General features: G+C 42.1%; 1 protein-coding gene across 3 annotated transcripts in view; it reads left to right on the top strand.

Annotated features, from left to right (window-relative positions):
• The window catches only part of CTTNBP2 (cortactin binding protein 2), a 71,011-nt gene that overhangs the window by 5,846 nt on the left and 43,947 nt on the right, over positions 1 to 21,218 (top strand). For all 3 annotated transcript variants that reach the window (XM_025464765.3, XM_049093850.1, XM_035698313.2), the window contains 5 exons: positions 652 to 855; positions 2,450 to 2,549; positions 4,771 to 4,921; positions 9,529 to 9,783; positions 19,959 to 20,076. In XM_025464765.3, coding sequence (XP_025320550.1) covers positions 681 to 855; positions 2,450 to 2,549; positions 4,771 to 4,921; positions 9,529 to 9,783; positions 19,959 to 20,076 — 799 coding nt within the window. In that variant the 5' untranslated portion in view covers positions 652 to 680. The remainder of the gene's footprint in view (positions 1 to 651; positions 856 to 2,449; positions 2,550 to 4,770; positions 4,922 to 9,528; positions 9,784 to 19,958; positions 20,077 to 21,218) is intronic.

The following is a 21,218-nucleotide window of genomic DNA, read 5'->3' as shown; positions in this document are numbered from 1 at the left end:
GACTCAATTATATACGTTGCGCTTCTGTTAGCTCTTGATACTGAATAGCACTTGGCCCCCTCCGTTATTTTTATCCCCAACTAAGGGAATTCAAGGAATATAAATAGATTTCTTGGCAATATTTGGCCCATCCTAATTGTGTAAAATTTTTAGTTACATGCCTTTGGAAACATTGTTGAAAAAGGAGAAAATCTCCATTTCTTACAATTCTTTCCATCCTATACCTAGAGATGTCAGTTCACTTTTTTCAGATTGATACTGAAATTGAGGGAATCCGTATATAATTTTAAAATTCAAATTGTTTTGAAATCCTACAATGAAATTTGAACTCTTAAAATGAGACAGCCACCTTAGTTTCCTAAAACCAACCACCACTTTAACATTTATCTGTGTAAGACTGACAACTAAAAATCATGTCACTGTGTATGTTAATTTAATTAGCAGGTATGAGACTGGAATAACAGTACAGATTTGTGCTAAGTAAATATTAACAGATTGATAATGTTAGAAACTGCATAATCCTCTCTAAGGATATGTATTCATACATCTGTGTGTGTGTGTGTGTGTGTGTGTGTATAATTCAGAATTAAGTGGGTAATATCTGTCTCTTGTCCTTGCTCCTACTCTAACTAGGGTCACTTTAACCCACAGGCTGGTCACCCTCCCTAACCCCTTTGCTAATGAGTGGTGGTCCTGCCCCCCTGGCTGGCAGGCCCACCCTTCTTCAGCAAGCTGCTGCCCAGGGAAATGTCACTTTATTATCAATGCTGCTTAATGAAGAAGGACTGGACATTAATTACTCCTGTGAAGATGGCCATTCTGCCTTGTATTCTGCTGCTAAGAATGGACATACAGGTAAAGATGGCATGATCTTACCTCACTGTACCACCCTCTTGCAAAAGGATGGAGAGCCAAAAGCACTGGTAACCATTGTTAGGAGCAAAAGGTTCTTCTGGCTTTGATTTTCTTCTACAGGTAGTAGTGGACACATTTTTTCTTATGTGATTTAAAGATTTTGCAAATATTGAAAAAATTTGGAAATTGTAGTTCCATAAAAATGTGAGATTTTAGGGACGCCCGGGGGGCTCAGTCATTTGAGCAACCGACTCTTGATTTCGGCTCAGGTCATGATCTCAGGGTAGAGAGATCGAGCTGTGTTGGGCTCTGCACTCAGTGAGGAGTCTGCTCCAGGTTCTCTCTTTCCTCCTTCCTCTATTCCTCTTCCACCATGCATGCTCTCTCTCTTAAATAAATAAATAAATAAATAAACAAACAAACAAACAAACAAACAAACTTTTTTTAAGTTAGATTTTATTGCAGCTAGCAAAAAGTATTTTTAGTCTTATGCACGATGAAATAGATTGTGTATGTTAAAATTGGAGGTCTAGCACTAAGCACATTTTAGAATAAAGCCTTCTGTCTGTGATCACTTGAGTTAGGACAAAATAGCTCTAATTTGTCTATTAGCAATATCTGTGTATGAAAGTCGAAGTGACAGGGGTTCAACACATGCTACGGTGAGGGCAAGATCTAGCAGTTAGAGGTCACGGGTCTGAAACGGTTCTATCGTCAGAACAATTTATAGTTATTTGGATTTTTTTTAAGAGAACTGAGAAGTTGTACAGCTATAAGCGACATATTGATGAAGTCAGAATTATTCTATCTTAAAATGCGAATCTTGTGGTCAGATTTACTAAAACATGGTAGTGCAGAAAAAGATGATTTGACTGCAAATCCGAAATCAGATAGCATGGTGCACATAAGCTGCATGATTGTAGGGTAATTCAGAGAAGCTTCAGAGCTTCACTGTGTTCAAGTGGACTAAATGGAAGGATCTAGTGAGCTAAGAAGATAAGATAGCTCGTGATTTTAAAAATACTTTGGGATTCTTCTTTACTTCAAAAGTCCTGTGGGAATTTTCCTTCATGTGGAGAAATTAAAGCTAGTGAATACCATGCGGAACACAAGGCCTAGATGATATTTATGCCAGAGTCAGGTGACTTTGTATGGCTTCACCTCACCCATGGAATCAAGTGTGTGATGACCATTACATGGAAGTGTTTTAAGTGTTTTAAATCTCAAAATGAGAATTAAACTCTTTAAATACAAAGAATGGTACTTCAATTTGATAAGTAGATTTAGTTCTCTATCCAATAACATTATTTTCCTGGGATAGAGTGATGGGAAAATCTGGTGAAATGTTTTCTGACACCTAATAATCCTTTCACTCATTAGCAACTCTTCCCGAAGCATTTACATATTCAGGAAAAGAGTCTCCTTTCTCTGTAAAATAGTCTGTGGAGTCTCCTATCGACCATACTAAAATTGTCAGGTGGACTGTGCACGGGAGAGGTCCTTTGGGTTTAACATTTACATAGAGCTTGTTTAGAACTTGGCTCACCGTAACTCCAAATGGGGAATTTAAATGGCTTTCTATTAAAATCCGTAGACTGTGTGAGATTGCTGCTGAATGCAGAAGCCCAAGTCAATGCTGCTGATAAAAATGGCTTCACACCCTTGTGTGCTGCAGCTGCTCAGGGACATTTCAAGTAAGTGATGCTCTGAATTCTTCTTTCTCCCCCCACTATAAAAAGAGTCTCTCTATAATTTGCACACATATTTCAGTTCTGGCTGAATGTGTAAACGCTAGTGCTTAAAATCCATTGGCAAATAAATTCACTAAATATATTTGAAGATTCAGATGCAAAGTAGGATACTAAATTCTCTCTTCTTCTTTAAGGGTGAATAGTTGTATATGAGGGAAATAAAGAAGAGAAACGTGTGTCAACCTCACATGAATGAATTTGCTTCTGATAAAGATAATCAATTTATAGTCTATCAACAGCTATGTGGTGACACATCCACTGTTAGAGACTGTCATTCACTGTTTTCTGCCCTCCCCCCACGCACACAAAAGCTTTTTTACTTATGATGGCATTAAAAATAAATCCTAGAATTTTTTTTTAATATAATTGTTTTTATTTTTTTTGTTTTTTTTTTTAATTTTTATTTATTTATGATAGGCACACAGTGAGAGAGAGGCAGAGACACAGGCAGAGGGAGAAGCAGGCTCCATGCACCGGGAGCCCAACGTGGGATTTGATCCTGGGTCTCCAGGATCGCGCCCTGGGCCAAAGGCAGGCGCTAAACCACTGCGCCACCCAGGGATCCCAAATCCTAGAATTATATTAATTACAAGAATTTTAACTTCCTAGTGGCACTTTATTCAATATTAAATCCCAATATATTCACCTTGTCATACCATTTTTAAAAAATTAAAGCAGAAACATCTCATACTGAAAGTGCTTAGAGCACAAACCCAAAAGAACCTACCAACTGAAACATATGTCAGTTTAGCAGTGATTTCTTCAGGAGCCTACCAAGTCTGTTGAACATAGACATGGGTTTTTAAAATTAAGAGTTACAATTTAATAAAATAGAAAGTCACTAAGCTGCTTCCTCTGCCTGTTCTGAAAGATCCTGTAGGGAACGCGGACTGTTTCACTTGATCTTAGCCAAAAGGCCGAGAAGCAATAAATGTGGACTGTTTCAAACTGATAGAAATACCCTTTAACGTATTTCGTAATTCCTATAATATGGGTTCTAAGTTTCACATTAAGGTTATTAATCATAAATGTAAGTTTTAAATATTCAGAATGTATCTTTAGAATATATTCTTTTTTCTGCATGTCTGATGTATACCTCATGAGCTTATTGTTGAGAACCGCAGATATTGGTTTTGCTGTTACTTGGTGCATGTATCCTGAGTCCTCCAGAAGGGATTTCTTCTTCAGCTGTGCTTTTACATTTACTGTCACCCCATAGTCTGTAGTGCCACTTACTTGGAAGGTATAAGAGTCCTAGGAATCCATGCATGAGTAGCTTTGCCAAAAAGAAGAACCCTGGGGTTGATCAGTTTAAATGTGTATGAGATATAAACACATGTCAGTACATAACTTATTTTTAAAAATATATATAAACCAATTGTTTTCAAGAAAAGCCCCAGGGTGGGGGTGGGGGGAGAAAGCATATATCTGAAAAAAAGGAGGTGATGTAAATTTCTTCTTCATTTGATTATGATTTTAGTCCACTTTTCTCCATTTATTCTTATCTAATTTCATAAAGACTTGGCACAAATGTCACAACGTCTCAAATTTACCTCATTTCTTTCCTCCCTGATTCTCAGAGCAATGAGTTTCTGCTTAGCTGTCTTTTTCCTTGTAACTAGCCCCCCTTCAGGAGACAGGCTAGCCTCTGTTGTTCTCCCCAAGGCAGCCCCTAGCTCTGCCTCCCTGCTGCCTTTTATAGTGGAGGCACATGGTGCCCTGCTGTCTGAGCTATTTATAATTATTTTCTCAAGTGAAAGTCTCAAAATGACTCAGCAGTATGACTTTTCTCAAGGTTTAAACTATTTTGAACCACAAATAATGTATATATGTCAACCACAGTTCAGCCATTCATCCCAATTAAACATGTTACAAGGACTCCACTTTCACAAGTTGGCTACAGAAAAGTGTCAAAACCAAGTTTTAGCACCAGATCAGTGCCGCCATTTTAAATTTTCATGGGAGTAATTAAATTTGTGATTGAAAATATATCTTCCATCCTTGCTACAAAATGGTATCCATATTTTAAGACCTACTGTAATTGATATATGTAAAAACAATTGATGTAGAAAGATACAGACCTCCTCTAGCATTATAGTATCTGGGTCAGGTGCTTCAGAACGCAAACCGGTTTTATTGTGATTAATCATAATCTTATGTTTAGGTGTGTAGAATTATTAATTGCATATGATGCCAACATTAATCATGCTGCTGATGAAGGACAGACACCTCTATACCTGGCCTGTAAAAATGGAAATAAGGAGTGTATTAAATACCTACTGGAAGCCGGAACTGACCGAAGTGTGGAAACCAGAGTGAGTACCAATTTTGGGCGGGGGCTTGTCTTAAAATTTACCCTATCTGCCAACTCTATAGCCAGAAAATCAAAATATATTAAGATAGAGGTTGCTTTGTTTTGCTTTGCTTTTTGGATATAAAACATGGACAGTGTCTGACCTTTGACTTGTGTTTGGGTGTCTGCTAATGAGAAGCCTTATCTATTCGTCTAACCAGTCCTTTATCCTCTGAACCTCAAATTATTCATCTGCAAAATGGGAAAATGAATACCTGTGTCCTGGCTGTTTTCAGGATCAGGGGAGATCATGGAAGTCTAAGTTTTTAATCATTCGACAATGATTTCCTGAGTACCCGCTGTCCTAGGGACAGAAGGGACAGCAGCAAATAAACTAGTCCTGCCCTCCTATGCCTTATATCCTCGTGGGACAGAAGGGGTGACAATCAACAAGTGAGTAGATAGATAGGTGCTGGGTGTTTAGAAGATCAGAGTGCCTGGGGTGGTGGGTGACTTCAGAGGAGTGGGAGAAGTCCTTACTGAAAGTGTGACAGTTGAGCCAAGACCTGAAAGAAGCAAGAATGTGGGCCATGGAGAGACCTGGAGAGCAGTGTGCCAGGCTGGAGGTGGGACAGTGGGGGTACCCGCAGGGCACTTCGGTTAGGCCAGGTGGCCAGTGGCTCGCCACAAAAGGCCTTGCGGGCCATGGTGAGCATTTGGAATAAGGCCTCTGGATGGACAGTTTTGAAGGGAACAAGGGCATGAACTGACTCCCTTTGATAAAGAGTCACTTTGGCTGCAGGTTTGAGAATCACCTTAGGTGGGGCAGAGAAGCTGCAAGGGAGGCGTGTAGGAACCTGTGGTTTTAAGTCAGGGAAGAAGTAATGGTGGTTTGTATCAAGGTTGAGGTGTAGAAATGGTGGGAAACGGTCCGATTCTGGATATGTTTTCAAAATGTACATTTTACAAAGAGCTGCAGAAGTATCACCTGCTGCCATAGTGGCAGTAATGATGATACAAAATTATTGCATAATGGCTGCGAGATCAGGCTCTGATATATCAAGCCTTTGGGGCTCAAGCCATGCCTTCACAAAGTTGCTTGAGCTTAGGCAAGTGGTCTTACTTCTCTGTGCCCTGGTTGACCCCTCTATGGAATGAGTCTAATAACAGTAGCCATTGTTAGGGGAATTAAAGTGAAATGAGGTTATCTACGTAAGGTAGTTTGGTATAGTAAGCCTGGGAATTGTAAGCAATGAACAGATGTTAGCTGTCACCATGGTCACCACCATCCCCGGTTAACACGGGACTCTGTTGTAACACATGTAAACACGTACACAAAAGGGAGTTTTGTGACAAGATAGTGCCCGTTGCCAGCCCTGAGAGAGGAGGGTTGTTTGTGCTCGCCCTCACTCCTGTGACTGATGGTCTGTTATTGCTGAGATGTGTAGCGCCTCACAGAGGTCAGGGTCATTCAGGAAGCGCTATCTGCAGAAATCCGCTATGCGCCCCGGGTCGCTCTTGACTCCATCCCACACAGTTCTGATGTCTCCCATGCAAGGTGCACAGATGGTCAGCAGTTTAGAAACTGAAGACATTGAGAGTTGGATGCGTGGGAAGAGTCCTTGGATAACACTTCTGGCTCAGCCACACAGAAGTGCATTTGAAACCTCCCAAATCTCCATCAGCCCGCCGAGACTGAGGAATCAGCCCTGTGTTTACCGACAGGCATTTTTCTGGTGGCACCCTCTCTGCGCTGGAGGAGTTGAGGAGCTTCCATCGTGATCTGCTCTTCATTGTGCTCAGGAATCACTTTATTTTGGTCTTTGCAGCTTCCCAGAATGTGGACTGTGTAACAGTCACCACCCCTATCATATATTCCTAATGGAAGACGAGGGTAGATACTTAATTTCCAAAGGTTATCTGAATTTTGGATTTCTTCTGATAGAAAATTGGCTGTGCTGTGCATTCCTGTCATAGGAAACATCCTTAAGATTTCCCAGGATAAGAAGGAACAGTATCTACGTTACAGGTCACCCTTAGATCCTAGGTGATTAGTTGTTTTTATGTTTTCTTTTGTTTGTTTTTTGTGACAAGTGCATTCCCTAATCACCATTAACTATTTAACCCATCTCCCCCTCATTCCCCTACTTCCCCGCTGGTAACCAGCAGTTTGTTCTCTTTTATTAAGATCCTTTCTTGATTTGTCTGTCTTTCTCTCTTTTTTTCACCCTTTGCTTATTTGTTCTGTTTCTTCAATTCCACATATGAGTGAAATCATATGGAATTTCTCTCTCTCTGACTCACTAAGCATTATACTCTCAAGCTCTATCTGTGTTGTTGCAAATGGCAAGATTTCATTCTTTTTTATGGCTGAATAATATTCCATAAGATATATATATTAATATATATTATTTCTGACACACACATGCATCTACATAATATATATCTCACCTATTCTTTATCCATTCATCAATCAGTGGATACTTGGGCAGCTTCCATATCTTGGCTATTGTGAATAATGCTGCTACAAACATAGGGGTACATGTATCCCTTTGAATTAGTGTTTTTGTATTCTTTGGGCAAATATCCAGTAATGTAACTGCTGGGTCATAAGTTAGTTCTATTTTTAACTTTTTGAGGAACCTCCATGCTTTTTACCGTAGTGGCTGCACCAGATCCTGAGTTTTCCTAAATAATTTACCAAAAGAGAACCAACAATTAATGTTATAACCAGGGGTATAAGCCAGGATAAATATTTTCCATTGAGTTCTATTGCTAGAGCTTTTTTTTTAAATAAAAAAACAAAAAAAGTAAAAGCTTTTTACTCATTTTTTGAAAACCTGAGAAAATAGCCCAGTGGTACATTTATTCATATTATTTTATATAGTTGATCTAAGAAATCTGTGGTATTACACATATTTAATATAAAATTCTACCTTATATGTGAAAAATGAGTAAATTTTACATAACCAAACTGAATAAAAAAAATAAGTAGTGCAGCATAAAAATAAAAATTTAAGTCACATCCTGTAAGTTAGAGAACACAGAAGTCCATGCTCTCAAGCTACCTGTTGATGGACTGAACAAAATCATGAGGAGTAGAGAGTCTCCCAAGTACAGAGATAAACAGTATAATTGATAGAGAAACTTAAGGGAATAATTATTTCTTAAGTCTTTTAATAAGAAATCAAAGGGGGAATGGGAAATTGAAAGTTTTTCAGAAATGATTAGATCGTCTTTGTAACATAAGAATTAGGAAACAAGTTAAGAGATTTGACTAGGGAAGGCCAGGAGCGCTTACACTCTGTGCCAAATTAAGGCTTGCCCAAGTAAGGGCATCCACAGCCCAACGAAGAGTAAGCCATGAAATGCTTTACTAGCTGGAGTACGCCCAAGGACTATAAGGTATTCCATTTACCGCGCAGCCACAGCCTTGTCTTAGCCAAGTTGACTTCATTGGAATGAAGTATAGAACCAGAGAAAAATCCTTCTCAAGAGATGGCTTTAGCAAATAATCAGATAACTCACTAAGTGTACATTGTTACCACTTACTGTCTTTCTCCTTTATCCTCCACCCTATTGTTAAAAAAAAAAAAAGTGTTCTCTAGCTCACTGAGAGATATTTAATAGAGCAATATGAAATACCACATGAAAAAAATAGGCCAAAAAGAAAATAAAGGTAAGGGCAACAAGTCAAAATCACAAATCACCAAAATAATTCTGTTCTTTTATGAAAGTCTTAAAAATGTAGCAAAGACTGGTGCCTGCGTGGAAGGAAGACCCTTGAGAGATGGAAATGGGACCAAGATTTTCCCTGGAAAAGTGCTTGTCAGACTTCGGTTGTGTCCGAATCACCCAGAAGGCTGGTTAAAGCACAGATTGCTGGGTCTCCCTCCAGAGTTTCTCATTCAGTAGGTCTGGGTGGAGGCTCAACGACCTTTGTTTCTAACGAGTTCCCAGGTGACGCTGCGGCTGCTGGCCTGGTGACCACATCTGAGAACCACTGAGTTTACTCTAGCAGCCAGCAAAGTGAATGAGGAAGGCCTCACAGAAATATATTCTAGAGAATGGGCCTAATAATTTTAGTTGGGACATTTTCTAAGCTTACACAGAACCCTCAATAGAGGCCCACAGACATCTCACAAAGTTATTTGGCCTTGCTTTTCCTGTATGTCTACCTTTTCCCTATTATTTAAATTTTTTCCTTTGGGAATCACCGGCACAAAATTTTAAGATCACCAGTTAAGACTCTGCCCTATAACCAAAACTAGCTTATAGTAGCATTCATGTAGTACATTACTAGTAATACTGTAATTGGATGTAAATTTTGAAAAATCTGTATGCTAACGTTCATTCTCTTTTGTATTGTTAAATTAAACTCCAAGTGGTTGACTGTTGAGTGGAAATTCCTACAAAACAGCAAACATGAGTCATAGCAATGGGAAATATGGTAATTGGCAGAGGTCAGAGAACTTGACTCAGCTCATCAGTGATATTCAGGATTGGAATGCCTGCTTTTCCGAGCTCAGTGGTTCATGCCCAAGAACGTTTAGAGGTGAACTTTAAATAACACTGTTCTCAACATTAATGTTGTAATCAACCCTTTCCTCCTGGTCATTTTATCTTCAGGATGGCTGGACACCGGTTCATGCAGCTGTGGACACTGGTAATGTGGACAGCCTCAAGCTTCTCATGTACCATAGAACACCAGCTAGCGGGAACTCTTTGCATGAGGAAGAACCCGAGTCCGGTGTCTTTGGCTTGGATGAAGGAGAAGAGAGTCCTGAAGGCACACCCAAGCCTGTGGTTCCTGCAGACCTCGTTAACCACGCTGACAGAGAAGGCTGGACCGCTGCCCATATTGCTGCTTCGAAAGGTTTTAAGGTGTGTCTGGTAGCAGCTAGGGCCACTACACAGCTGTAATTTGATGGTGACAAAATTGTGTGCTATTGGCTGAGTAGATTTCAACAGAATGGCTCGAGACTGAGGGATACCATTGCAGGAGACGATCAGCTACCAATATGAACTGACTTTTTTCCTGTCCGGTAGTGTTTACAGTTAACCATATATGAGACTTCCTTGTTGATGTTGTTGTTGTTATTGTTGTTTAAGATTTATTTGAGAGAGAAAGAGGGTAAGAGAATGTGCACAAGCCAGGGGAGGGAAACGTGGACTTTCCGTGCAATTCCGTCCCAGGCCCCCCGAGATCATGACCCCAGCTGAAGTCAGATGCTTAACTGACTGAGCCACCCAGGCGCCCTGAGACTTCTTATAACAATCATACTTGGAGTTTGTTAACAAATGTGGGTGTAATTTCAGACATTTTTTTAAAATCCCATGTAAAATCAGGAGAAAGAGTTTGGTTTTGACTTAGTCTACTGGATTGTTTGATTCAAGGACCAAGGCCATGCTACTGGTTAGAGGGAGAGCCAGGATTCTTCAAAAGCTCTCACCTCTGAACTGCCTCACTTACACCCTTCCTGTGTATTTTACTGGTAGGTAAGAGGGAGCTCAAGATTTCACTCACCAGTTAGAGTAGAAAATGATTCTGATTATTAGAGAAACAGTAGGCCATTCACTCACACTTTTTTTTCTGTTTTGATTGGTTTAGCAATAAAAAGCTATTAGGATGCTTCTGAGCACAAGACACTAAAAGCTCACATTCTCAGGAATCGTTTATGCCATCAGCTAACTCCTAGTTTCGTGGCAAGAGTACAAGATACAAGACAAGAGTAGGATAAGAGAACCCAACAAATTAAAACAAGGGTAACAGATTTGTGGTTGGAACAGTATAAAAATGCAAATTTTAAGATTTTTTTTTTTTAATGCATGTATTTCAGGGAGCAGAGTCATAGGGATATTAGGCTTAGAAGTGGCTATTTCTGGAGTCAGTGGAAGTGATCTTGGCCTTGCAAGGTGGATTAAATTTGCTGCTCATCACTGGGATTGGAAAGTAGTTCAGATTGGAGAGCAGCAGAAACAGAGACTGGAAATAGGGAGGTGGCCTTCAGCATCGGCTGCGCTGATGAGGGGTGGTGAGAAATAAGATGAGTCTGGGGGTCTCAGAATATGACATGAGCTTTAGTGACATTTTAAAGAGTTGGGACTTTATTTTCTGGTCAGAGTAAAGCCACCAAAAGGTTTTGTACAAGGGAACAAAATAATCAGCCCTATAGTTTGAATGATTAATTTAGAAGTAGCAAACAGAAGGTTGGGGGTTATGAAAAAAATATTGGCCGGGAGAGAGACTAGGTGAAAGATAAGAGAGTGGGAGAAATAATGAGAAACGTTACAGACCAGAAGTATCCACAGGTTGAAGACAGATTAGATGCAGGAAAAGAGGGAGCTGACAGGAAGGGGAACAGGGATGTTTCCAGAAAGAGAATAGAAGAGGCGTCATTGTGATCAAGAAGATAGAACGTGGGTTTAGACCTGCTGGATTTAAGTGCTGAGATGTTCATCCAGATGGAGATATCTGGGAATAGCTAGAAATTGCATTTGGAGCTCCTGCTTGGGTAACTTCTTGTTATTATGATCTAGAACAAAAGCTGCTCATTTTGAACTTTTTTTTTTTAATTTTTTATTCATTTATGATAGTCACAGAGAGAGAGAGAGAGAGAGAGAGGCAGAGACATAGGTAGAGGGAGAAGCAGGCTCCATGCACCGGGAGCCTGATGTGGGATTCGATCCCGGATCTCCAGGATCGCGCCCTGGGCCAAAGGCAGGCGCCAAACCGCTGTGCCACCCAGGGATCCCTTTTTTTTTTTTTTTTTTTTTTTAATGAGACCAAGGCATGATTTAGTTCAGTGTGGAGCTATTACTTGTTAGTAGTTTGCTCCCATTTTACCCTTTAACAAAAAGGTACAAAAATCTTGGGAACCTGATACACACGTCTTGATTTGAATGGGATGCAACACGTGTGACATACAGGTTTTTAGGAGACAGAGATGTGAACTGTGAAAAGTTTGCGTTTAAAAATGCACAGTTAATCTAAGACTGTGAATTTTAATTTGATGGTAGAAAGGTGCATTGAAGGGGTTGTTTTCAACCTACTTCTCCCCCGTCAAGAAAAATCTCTGAGTATAGTGCAAGATGTTACTGATGGGAGTGGGTTGTATACATACTCAACCTGGAGCCAAACGATAGTAACAACAACAAAAGAAAACCTGAGCATCACTGATCTAGAATGTTCAGCTGCCGAATCTCTTCTGCAAAGCAGAGCGAGAAACCACTCCCCGGGTGAGTCACCCTACAGTGTGGGGCACTTGTGTTGTTGCTTGGCTCCTTAATTATGAGCTCCTTATTAGTCCTGGAGCTCTTTGTAATCAAGGATGCCGTCTTCATGGATCCTCAGGCCCCGGGAACAAGTAGATGCTCTGTCATTGCTGAGTAAAGGGAAGTATGACCACTTTCCCTCATAGAATGTGACTCTCCCTGTATTGTTTTTTTAAGGGCATAAGATACATCTTGAACGAGAAAAGAGAGATTTTTAAAAAGTGATCATGACTGACAACATTGGCACCCTGCTGAGTAAAATCATAGATTAAAATAATAGATTTTTTTTTTTTAAGCCCCGGAATGGATACTTCATCTTCCAGTCTAGCTTCTTCATTTTATGATTAGGACATTTAAACCCTGGAGGGAGTAATAGAGAGAAGTTGGGAATGAAGCCCAGATTGCCTGATTTCGTTATCTTCACACTGTACCACGCCGCCTTCCTTCCTAGTCAGAGGCATTGGAAGGTTCTTCTGCACCATTTGCCTAATGCAGCGTTCGTATCCTGGTTGAGATACTTCTCCAGAGAGGCGATCCATTTTACAACTGAGGCCCGAAGACCAATTTCCTGAAAAAACTAATTGCAATTCTGAATTAATCATTGTGAAAGATTCTATTCTACTCTGACCACAAGCTGAGCTTAAGAAATGAATGTTTCCTCTCTGCCCAGCAGCATGTATGTGTCCAGTCTATGTAAGGTAGCAGGTATATCATTACTCCAGTGTCCCCATATTTTTCAATAAAGAATTGTGGGATTTCAGGGCTCGAAGGGATATATAGCTCATCCGGACCAACCTCCTCATTAGTAGATGCAAAAAAATCGAGTCTCAGAAAATAGTGTAATTAATTCCCCAAGGTCCGTTCACGGAAGATCAGGTTCCCAAACCAGTGCTTTTCCCACTTCAGGCCCTGGTCTTTCTCCCAGTGGTTAAGCCATTTACGCAGGTGACCACTGCGTGTTTGGTGATGGAGTGCGTCTCTAAAGCAGGCCTGTGACTAATCATTGAGCATAAACCTTTGTTTTCATCGCAGTGTCAATAGAAGAGTTCCTTCATGAAACCCTGTTGTGTCACGAGACCTTTGACATGTCGGGTTTGTGCGGCAGAAACACTAGGGCGATTATCTGAATTTGATATCTCTGTTGTTGAAGCTCTCGTACAAAGGGACTCTTTATTTTGGAGGAGTGTGTGTGTGTCTGGCTGCAGGGCTCGCTTATGGTTCTAGCTTATGCGTGTGACCGAAGCTGGTGGCCCGTCGCTCAGGCTCTGGGTTAACGGGTGGGCTACTTCACGCAGACGCCTTCCTCCGCTTTCAGACCCCTGCCTCACCCTCACTTCCCCTCCAAATACAATGACCAGGCTTTCTCTTGGTTTTACTGGTTTTTTCTCTTTTGTTTAACCACGAGCAACTCCCATGCTCCACTTACAGTTGGCCGGTCCTGTTTTTTTTTTTTTTTTCCGGTCCTGTTTTTTAAGAGCTTATCCGGTCTTTCAGCTTTACCTGTGGTTTCTGCAGTAATCCGTCCCAAACCCAGATCTGCACAGCTGGCTTTTTACCTGTCTCCCAGACATTTATTTCCAGCATCCTAGAGGTCATCCTCCCTGGGCAGGCCCCCTGCCCTCTGATGAGGCATGGCCCTCTCCGCACCATCTTTAGGCCATTCTGCATTGTGCTAGGACCAGGGTATGCCCATACGTTTTGTCTTTTATCCAGGGGGTATCAGGCACTTCCCCTCACGCAGCAGCATCCACCCTGACTGGATGGTCCGGAGAAGGGGGTGTGTCTAAGTATGGAGGCCCACGCGGGGCCCCGAGATTTAGATTTCCTTTCCCTGGGTCATGGATGCAAAGAATAAGGTGATTGGGAGTCACTAAATTTCTTCCTTGTCACGCGGAGTTGGGTAACTGGCTGGGAGAGGACAAAGATAAGATACCTAGCAGTCGGCCCAACTCTTTGGAACTGGATGTTAATCATGATAAATAGAAATCTGCTCTTTGGAATCTGTTTTTGTGCTGTGGGTTCTCCACAATTATTCCCTTTCTTTCCCCCCTTAACGTTTATTTATAAAATTATCTTTGAAAAGGCCAGACTGACGTCAGCTGTTAGCAAACAAAGGGAAGGCTATTTTTTTTTAACACTTATTCCAGAATATTCAGTGAAGAGTATTATTGCATCCTTGCCTAATTTGAGCAGCAGTGATTAACAGGATTCTGAAGGATTCTAATCTAGACTTAGCCAACCAGAGTCCCGCTCCACTCCTCACCCAAGACACGGACTCTCCTTGTTTCCCACTAACAGCTTTCATGGATCTGGGTTTTGATCCTTTCCCTCCTTGCACTCTGTACTTTTTCCCTTGAGTGACCGTACTGATCCCCAGTTTATAATCTATAGAGGTTCCAGTATGTTACCTCTAGCCCTACCTAACCATCTCCTGAGTCTGTCCAGGAAGGTGCTACTCGGGAGGGCCACCGTTTACACGGCGTCTCCTTGAAGACCCTGGCAGCAGAGTTCCTCTGCCCACTACGGTCATCCTCGATGCCTGTCATCCCAGTGGAATTACTAAGAGCCCCCCCTTGTCACCCTTCAAAGTGTACCAGTTTGGGCCGTTCTCTGGTAAGCCCACTGGTGGTCAGACAGCTCCACGCGGCTGCACCCTCGGCCTCCTGTGTTGGTGCTCCTCAGCCAGCCTGCTGCAATCCCTCGGCCTCTCTTCATCCAGTACCAGCACCTGGCAGTTGCGTTTATTTGCTCCTCTTCCCCACTTACCAAATTCAGATGACTGGCCCAACTCTAGATTTTATTCCTTTGCGTGTGAATTATGAATATGTTGCCCCCTCCATGTCTCGTGGGCACTGCCCTTGGGGGGTCGTCCTTGTCTGCTGCCCGGATCTGTGCGGGGTCAGCAAGTCTCCTCATCTGCAGACCCTCTGCTCGCGTAGCCCACTCCGAGAGGGGCCTTTCAGGCGGGGGAACTTGGTCATGTAATTTCCCTGCTTAGCATTTTTTCCAGGGGCCTGTCACTTCGAGGATAAGTGCCAGACCTGTATGGTGACAGACAAGTCCCTTCTTGATCTGGACTCAGTTTACCTCCACAAGCACACTTCCTGTCTCCGCCCCCAATGCGCTCTGTGCTGTAAGCAGGCACTGCTGGCTGCTGTGCGAACATCCTTTGCTCTCCCTTCTCTCCCTGTCATTGCGTCTGTGTTCCCGTTACCTCAGACGGCCTCTCCTCCCGTCCTGACCCTTCTTCCTTGCCTGGAAAACATCTCAACTTAAGTCTTGGCTTCCAGAAGTAAGATGTTCCCAGGGCCCTCTCCACACTTCACTTAGAGCGCCTATGCTTTCACTGTTTGCATGCCTGTCTCTCTTTCCATCTCCTCCAAAAAAAAATCACTTTTCCATCTTCGTATGTCCTGTGTCCAGCAGAGTCTCTGGCCGGCGCGTACTGTTGGCTGAACTGACGAGTGAATGGACGGCTGCGGCTCCTTCCTATCACCCTCCTTTCCAGCATACCTTCCGAACGCACCGGTTGGTCCTCAGAATCAGGCACTTTGCTACCTGAACATATCCTCACGCCTGCACAAAACATACCTTCGTGCCAACCCTAGAGCTCAGCCCTTCACAGCTAACTCCAGCTCTCTCTATCTTCGGCCCCTCACCCCTAAATCTACCTCGTTGCTTATGCCATTATTTCTCACCTTAACAGCCTCCCTCTGTCTGCCCTGCAAGACAGCAGGCCACCCCCCCAGCCCCCGCGGCGTGCCCTGCACCGGTGCTGGCCCGTCCTGCATGTTTGCAGACTGCTTTCACCCTACCCCCCTCCTCCCAGTGTTGGACTCTCTGCTCCCTGCTCCCTGTCCTGACTTTGCCCTTGTATGTAGCTCTCTGGACTCGGGGTTTCTCCTTCGTCTTCCTGGCACGTCTACCTTGCTTCTCTGCTCTCCTTAAAGGACCATGGCGGAGGTGGGTCACTGACCCTCCACATCGCTCCTCCCCTTCCTCTGTAATAATGGATTCTGCTGAGTTCTGTGAAGACCACATTCTCCAGCCTCTTTGCAGGTGGTGAGATCACCTACCTAAGCTCTGGTGAGTGGGATGGGAACGGAAGTGAAAGCTTAAACCACTGTCTGTTGCAGTCTCTGTTACAATAGAGGTGTGTCTATCATAATTAATAGGACTGGTTTAAACCCAGTCGTCCAGGTCTCTTGCTCTACATCACTTGGGTAGGACACTCTGCCTGGTTCAGGATCCCTGGGAACCAGTTCCAGAAGCTGTGACAGGCATCACAGCATTTATCCTCTTCACAAACCCCTCCCATTGAGGAGAGAGCTTTGATTGCTCTCTCTACCTTTCCCTCCTCTTCCAACCTCGCACAACCTTGGACCTCACTTCAGCTCCATTTTGCCCATGTCTCTACTACATGGGCAAAATGTGTTCCTCCCTAAGAAGTAACAACTGTTACCTTACTCATCATCACAACCCTCAGTTCTAACAGAGGACCTGGCAGACGGCTTAGTCCTTCTTTCTTAAAGTTGTGGGGATTGATGGGCACTAAATGCTTGCAAAGTGTCAGAACTATAGCCTGGCACTCAGTATGCGCTCCAGTAGCTGTGCTTGTTGAGTGTCAGTTGGGTGGAGGTTTTGAACTTCACCATGTTCCGCAGAGAGTCCAGCATGGCGTAGAATTCACACCTGTAGTGGGTTTGGATTTGTGTTGTCATGCTAGCCTCTGGGGGACCGACATTGCTTGCTTCCTTATAGAGAAAGTCACTGCTTATATTAGTCCCCGCTGACCTAGCTGAGTATAATAAAGATTATTATCAACCCACTTTGAAGGTCAAAGGTAAAAGAATCTTGCAGATTTGGGTTTCATCTTTTATCATTTCTGTTGGTAACTTTGAAGTAACATCACCTAGAATTACATTGAGATCTCTGACATTTGTTGACGTGCTGTAATTCCTCACCACTTAATTGAATATCTGGGCTATTTTCCAGTTGGCGATTTTGTTGATTTTAATGATAACAACTAATTCTCGGTATATGCTGAGAATATGAACGTTTTTATGCATCTTTTCATTTAACAACTCTATAAATACAGATATTTAAACAAAGATAAGGAAACCGAAACAAAAACGTTAAAGGATTTACCAAAAGTCATCAATAAAATCATTTATATTGGCATTGGCAGAATGAGGATCCAGGTCTGCTTTGGCTCTTACCTGCTTTTGCTGCAAGTACTAACTTGCATAAAAATGTATTATTTTTATCTCTTCTCTGGGAATTCACAAAGTTTACTGCTCCAATTGCATTCTATTCGATTTCCCATTAAAGTTCATTTCTAAATCAGCATTTCTGAATTTCTCATTTACTACGTAATGCATTTATTGGTATTATACAAATTCGTCATAACAATGTGATAAGGATTGTCCTTTATATTTTGGCTTTGTTTTCAGTTCACTTTTGGCTTTGGGCATTTTTAAATTTGAACCCCTATAGACTGTGATTACACGTGTTAGAGACATCCCTCCAACCTGAGAAGGCACAGCGAGAAACCAAAGTTCTAATCAGTTCCCTCTAAACCTCTGGTCCAGCTGCTCCATTTTGGGGTCTCCAATGACCTAGCCTCCCATCCCCCCAGCATCTGAAAAGATTCCCTACATCAGCTTTGCCCTCACACCAGTGCTGGCTTCCTGTTAGGATTTCACTTAACGGGAGGTTTTAGCTTTCTTTCTTTCTTTTTGACCATTAGAGATTTCCTTCACTTCCTTATGAACTCATGTATAAAGTCTGTTTTGGGGGCAATAGGAAGCAACTGGAACTCACATATACTCCTGGTGGGGGTGGAAATTGGTACAACTACTTCTGAAAGCTCTTTGCAGTATATACTGACCTGAAACATACTCATAGCTCGTGACCCAGCAGGCCAGCCAGCTCTGTACATAACACCCAATAGAAATGTGCACACGTGTCCATCAAAGGACGCATACTAGAATGTCCGTAGTAGAACCCAATGTGCATTAACAAGAGAACGGATAAGGAAATTACGATGTATTCATATATACCACACATGGAATACCACACAGTGCCTTTTATTTTTTGAAGATTTTATTTTTTTATTTATTCATGAGAGACACAGAGAGGCAGAGAGAGAGAGAGAAGCTGGTTCCATGCAGGGAGCCCAACGCAGGACTCGATCCCCGGTCTTCAGGATCACTCCCTGGGCCAAAGGCAGGCGCCAAACCACTGAGCCACCCAGGCGTCCCACAGTGCCTTTTTTTTTTTTTAAAGAAGATAAATCATGATTAGTCCTAACATATAGATGAATTTTATAGACATTCTGTTGAATGAAAAGCCAAATATAAACATGAAACTGCAATATGATTGCATTTATACTAAGGCAATAAACGGGTTAAACCAAACTGGTCTTAGAAATCATCACAGTAATTATCTGTGGGGGGAAAGGAAGGGGCTAGTGACGGGGACAAAATGTACAGGAGGCTTCCAGAGGGTTCCTTACATGGTTGTGTTCACTTTGTGAGACTTTTTCAAGCTTATTTGTGAGCTTTTCTATGAGGATAGTGTATGACGATAAAAATATCTACATAAAAAAGGGGGAAAAGTACGTTTCTGTGTTTTACAAAACAGAAAAAGAGGATGTTTTCTGGCAAGATTAGAGGAAGATTTTCAGACTACCTGGTTTACTGTTATTAGAAGTGAAGTCAACCCAAAGCCTGTGTGTCTGTGTGTGTGTGTGTAGGGCAGAGATGGGAAGGACGTTGCTTGTCTGCTTGTTAGTTCCTTTAATGGTTTCTGGTCTCTTCAGTTTTGTGCTTATTCTGGTGAGAAGTCGGGACATAAATCATGAAGTAGTAAAAGTTGATCTAGCGCAGGTCCTTGGCGAATATCCTGATGTTCTATCCCGCCATGCAGTTACTTGAAAATGTTTATACATATGTTGTCTTCTACTAATTTTTTATGAAAAAATTTGGAGAACTTAGAGTTTTCAGTTCATAGGTTACTGATAACTTTTTTGATGGGGATTTCCTGAAGCAACATAGAAGAAGAAAAAGCTTAAAAAAAAAGAGAGAGGACATAGAACTTCAATATCAACTGGGAATATTTTTCTAAAAACTCAGTCAACATGGCGTTCATATTGTTCAAATAAAAAAAAAATAGGACAGTAGATGATCCCAAAGATCCCAAATATAAATGTGATCGTGGGGACTCTGAGACAGAATTGTTAAAACTGGAGCCCTGTGCTTACGTGAGCAGGAAAACAGTTCATCGTCCAGAGGACAGCAAGGAGCAGCGGGTGTAGCAGAAGTCCTTTTGCTTTATATTGCCAGGTTGCCGTAAAAGGATACTCTGCTGAAGTCAGTTTCTTTCTTACTTTCACTCTGTAACATATTGATTAGTGATTAGTGATCGATTAGTTGCTAATTAATGATTAGTAAGCTGGGGTTTTTTGGTGGTTGTTTTTTGTTTTTTTTTCTCTCTGGAAACCTAAGAAGCTGTTCCATGGAGCCATGTGATGCTGCGATTCACATTCGAATGAAGCACTCTTTGCTCCCCATTTTGAGCCAATGTTTAGATTGATGTGTGTATTTGGGTTGCTGGAATTGAAATACGATTTCCAGCTGAGAATTTCTGATTTGCTTGTTAGAGGCAAATGACTTTCCCCTTGGATTTTTCATTTGAGTTTATTGATTTTCCAGGTTGTTTGAGTTGATTTTTCATTTGAGTTTTCATTTGGACGTGAGGTAATAGAGCCCTTGCCTTTGCAGAACTGCCTGGAAATCTTGTGTAAGCACGGAGGGCTTGAGCCAGAAAGGAGAGATAAGTGCAATAGGACCGCGCATGATGTCGCCACCGATGACTGCAAGCATCTGCTGGAGAACCTGAGTGAGTGCCATTCACAGCTTTGCTCATCCTTCCTCCGCGCTGCTGGGGCCTCTGCCACAATGGGGAGATACTCATGCAGCTCCAGTTTTCTCCTTCTCCTCTTAGCCTTCTTTGAACCCTCGAACTCCAAAACATTTTATTGATTATAAATGTGGTAATTATTTTTTTTCCGTGTAGAATTGGCTTTTTACAGAATGAGTTGCTAGTCAAATAATGCTTGATCTCCTTTGTATTTTAATGACCTTAGACAATATTTAAATAATTATTGCTCTTCTGACTTAGATGGTCTCCCTAAGACATGAGACTCCTAGGGTATGAAGAATCATGCCGGGATACTTTGCCATCAGCTGATCATATGAATGTGGGAAATTTAGTTCTCTCTCGATGCCTAGTTGCCTACCTGCCTGTGAAAATGATTGATCTTTTGGGTCTCTTCCGGCTCCCACAATATACACTCCTCAACGCATGTTCTAAAAGGTCCACATGTTCTAAAGGTTGTGGGTTTATGGAATATGGAGTTTCAGATCCTACAAAATATTAAACTTCTGATATCAAGATTCTCAGCCCCATCCAGTCATCCAGCTATATTATTAGTATTTCGACTTTAACTTCTACTCTAACATTGAGACAGAAAATGAACAATAAACATAAAAAATAATTTATTACATGGTATGTGAGGTGGTAATACATGCGGTGGAAACGACTTGGGAGGATTGGGAGTGTGAGGATGGGCTTCAGTTTTTAAAATGATGGTCAGGGTAGCCTCCCTGGTGAGACAGGAAGCAACCACTTGAGGGAGGTGAGCAGCGCGGCTCTGTGGACACCTCGGCCCAGAGCTTCCCAGGCCAACCGTCATCAAGTGGGCAGAGACCCTCAAGTAGGAGCATGCTGCTGTGTCCGAGGAGCCCTAGAGGGGGCCGAGTGTTAAGTTAGAATGAGCAAGGGGAGAGCGGTTATAAGATGGATGGGATGGCAGCCTAATCCGGTAGGAATTCATGGATAACCATTTCAGTGTTCAAGCTCCAGAGTAACAGGATCCACTGTACATTTTCATGGTAGCTGTGGCTGCTTCGTTGAGAATGATTGTAGGAAGTCACAGGAGAAGTCAGGGAAACTTGTTAGGCCCTTGATGTCTTCTAGTG

The sequence above is a fragment of the Canis lupus genome, chromosome 14 (assembly GCF_003254725.2).
Source record: "Canis lupus dingo isolate Sandy chromosome 14, ASM325472v2, whole genome shotgun sequence".
Lineage (NCBI taxonomy): Eukaryota > Metazoa > Chordata > Mammalia > Carnivora > Canidae > Canis > Canis lupus.
This window is presented reverse-complemented; position numbering and strand designations above follow the sequence as displayed.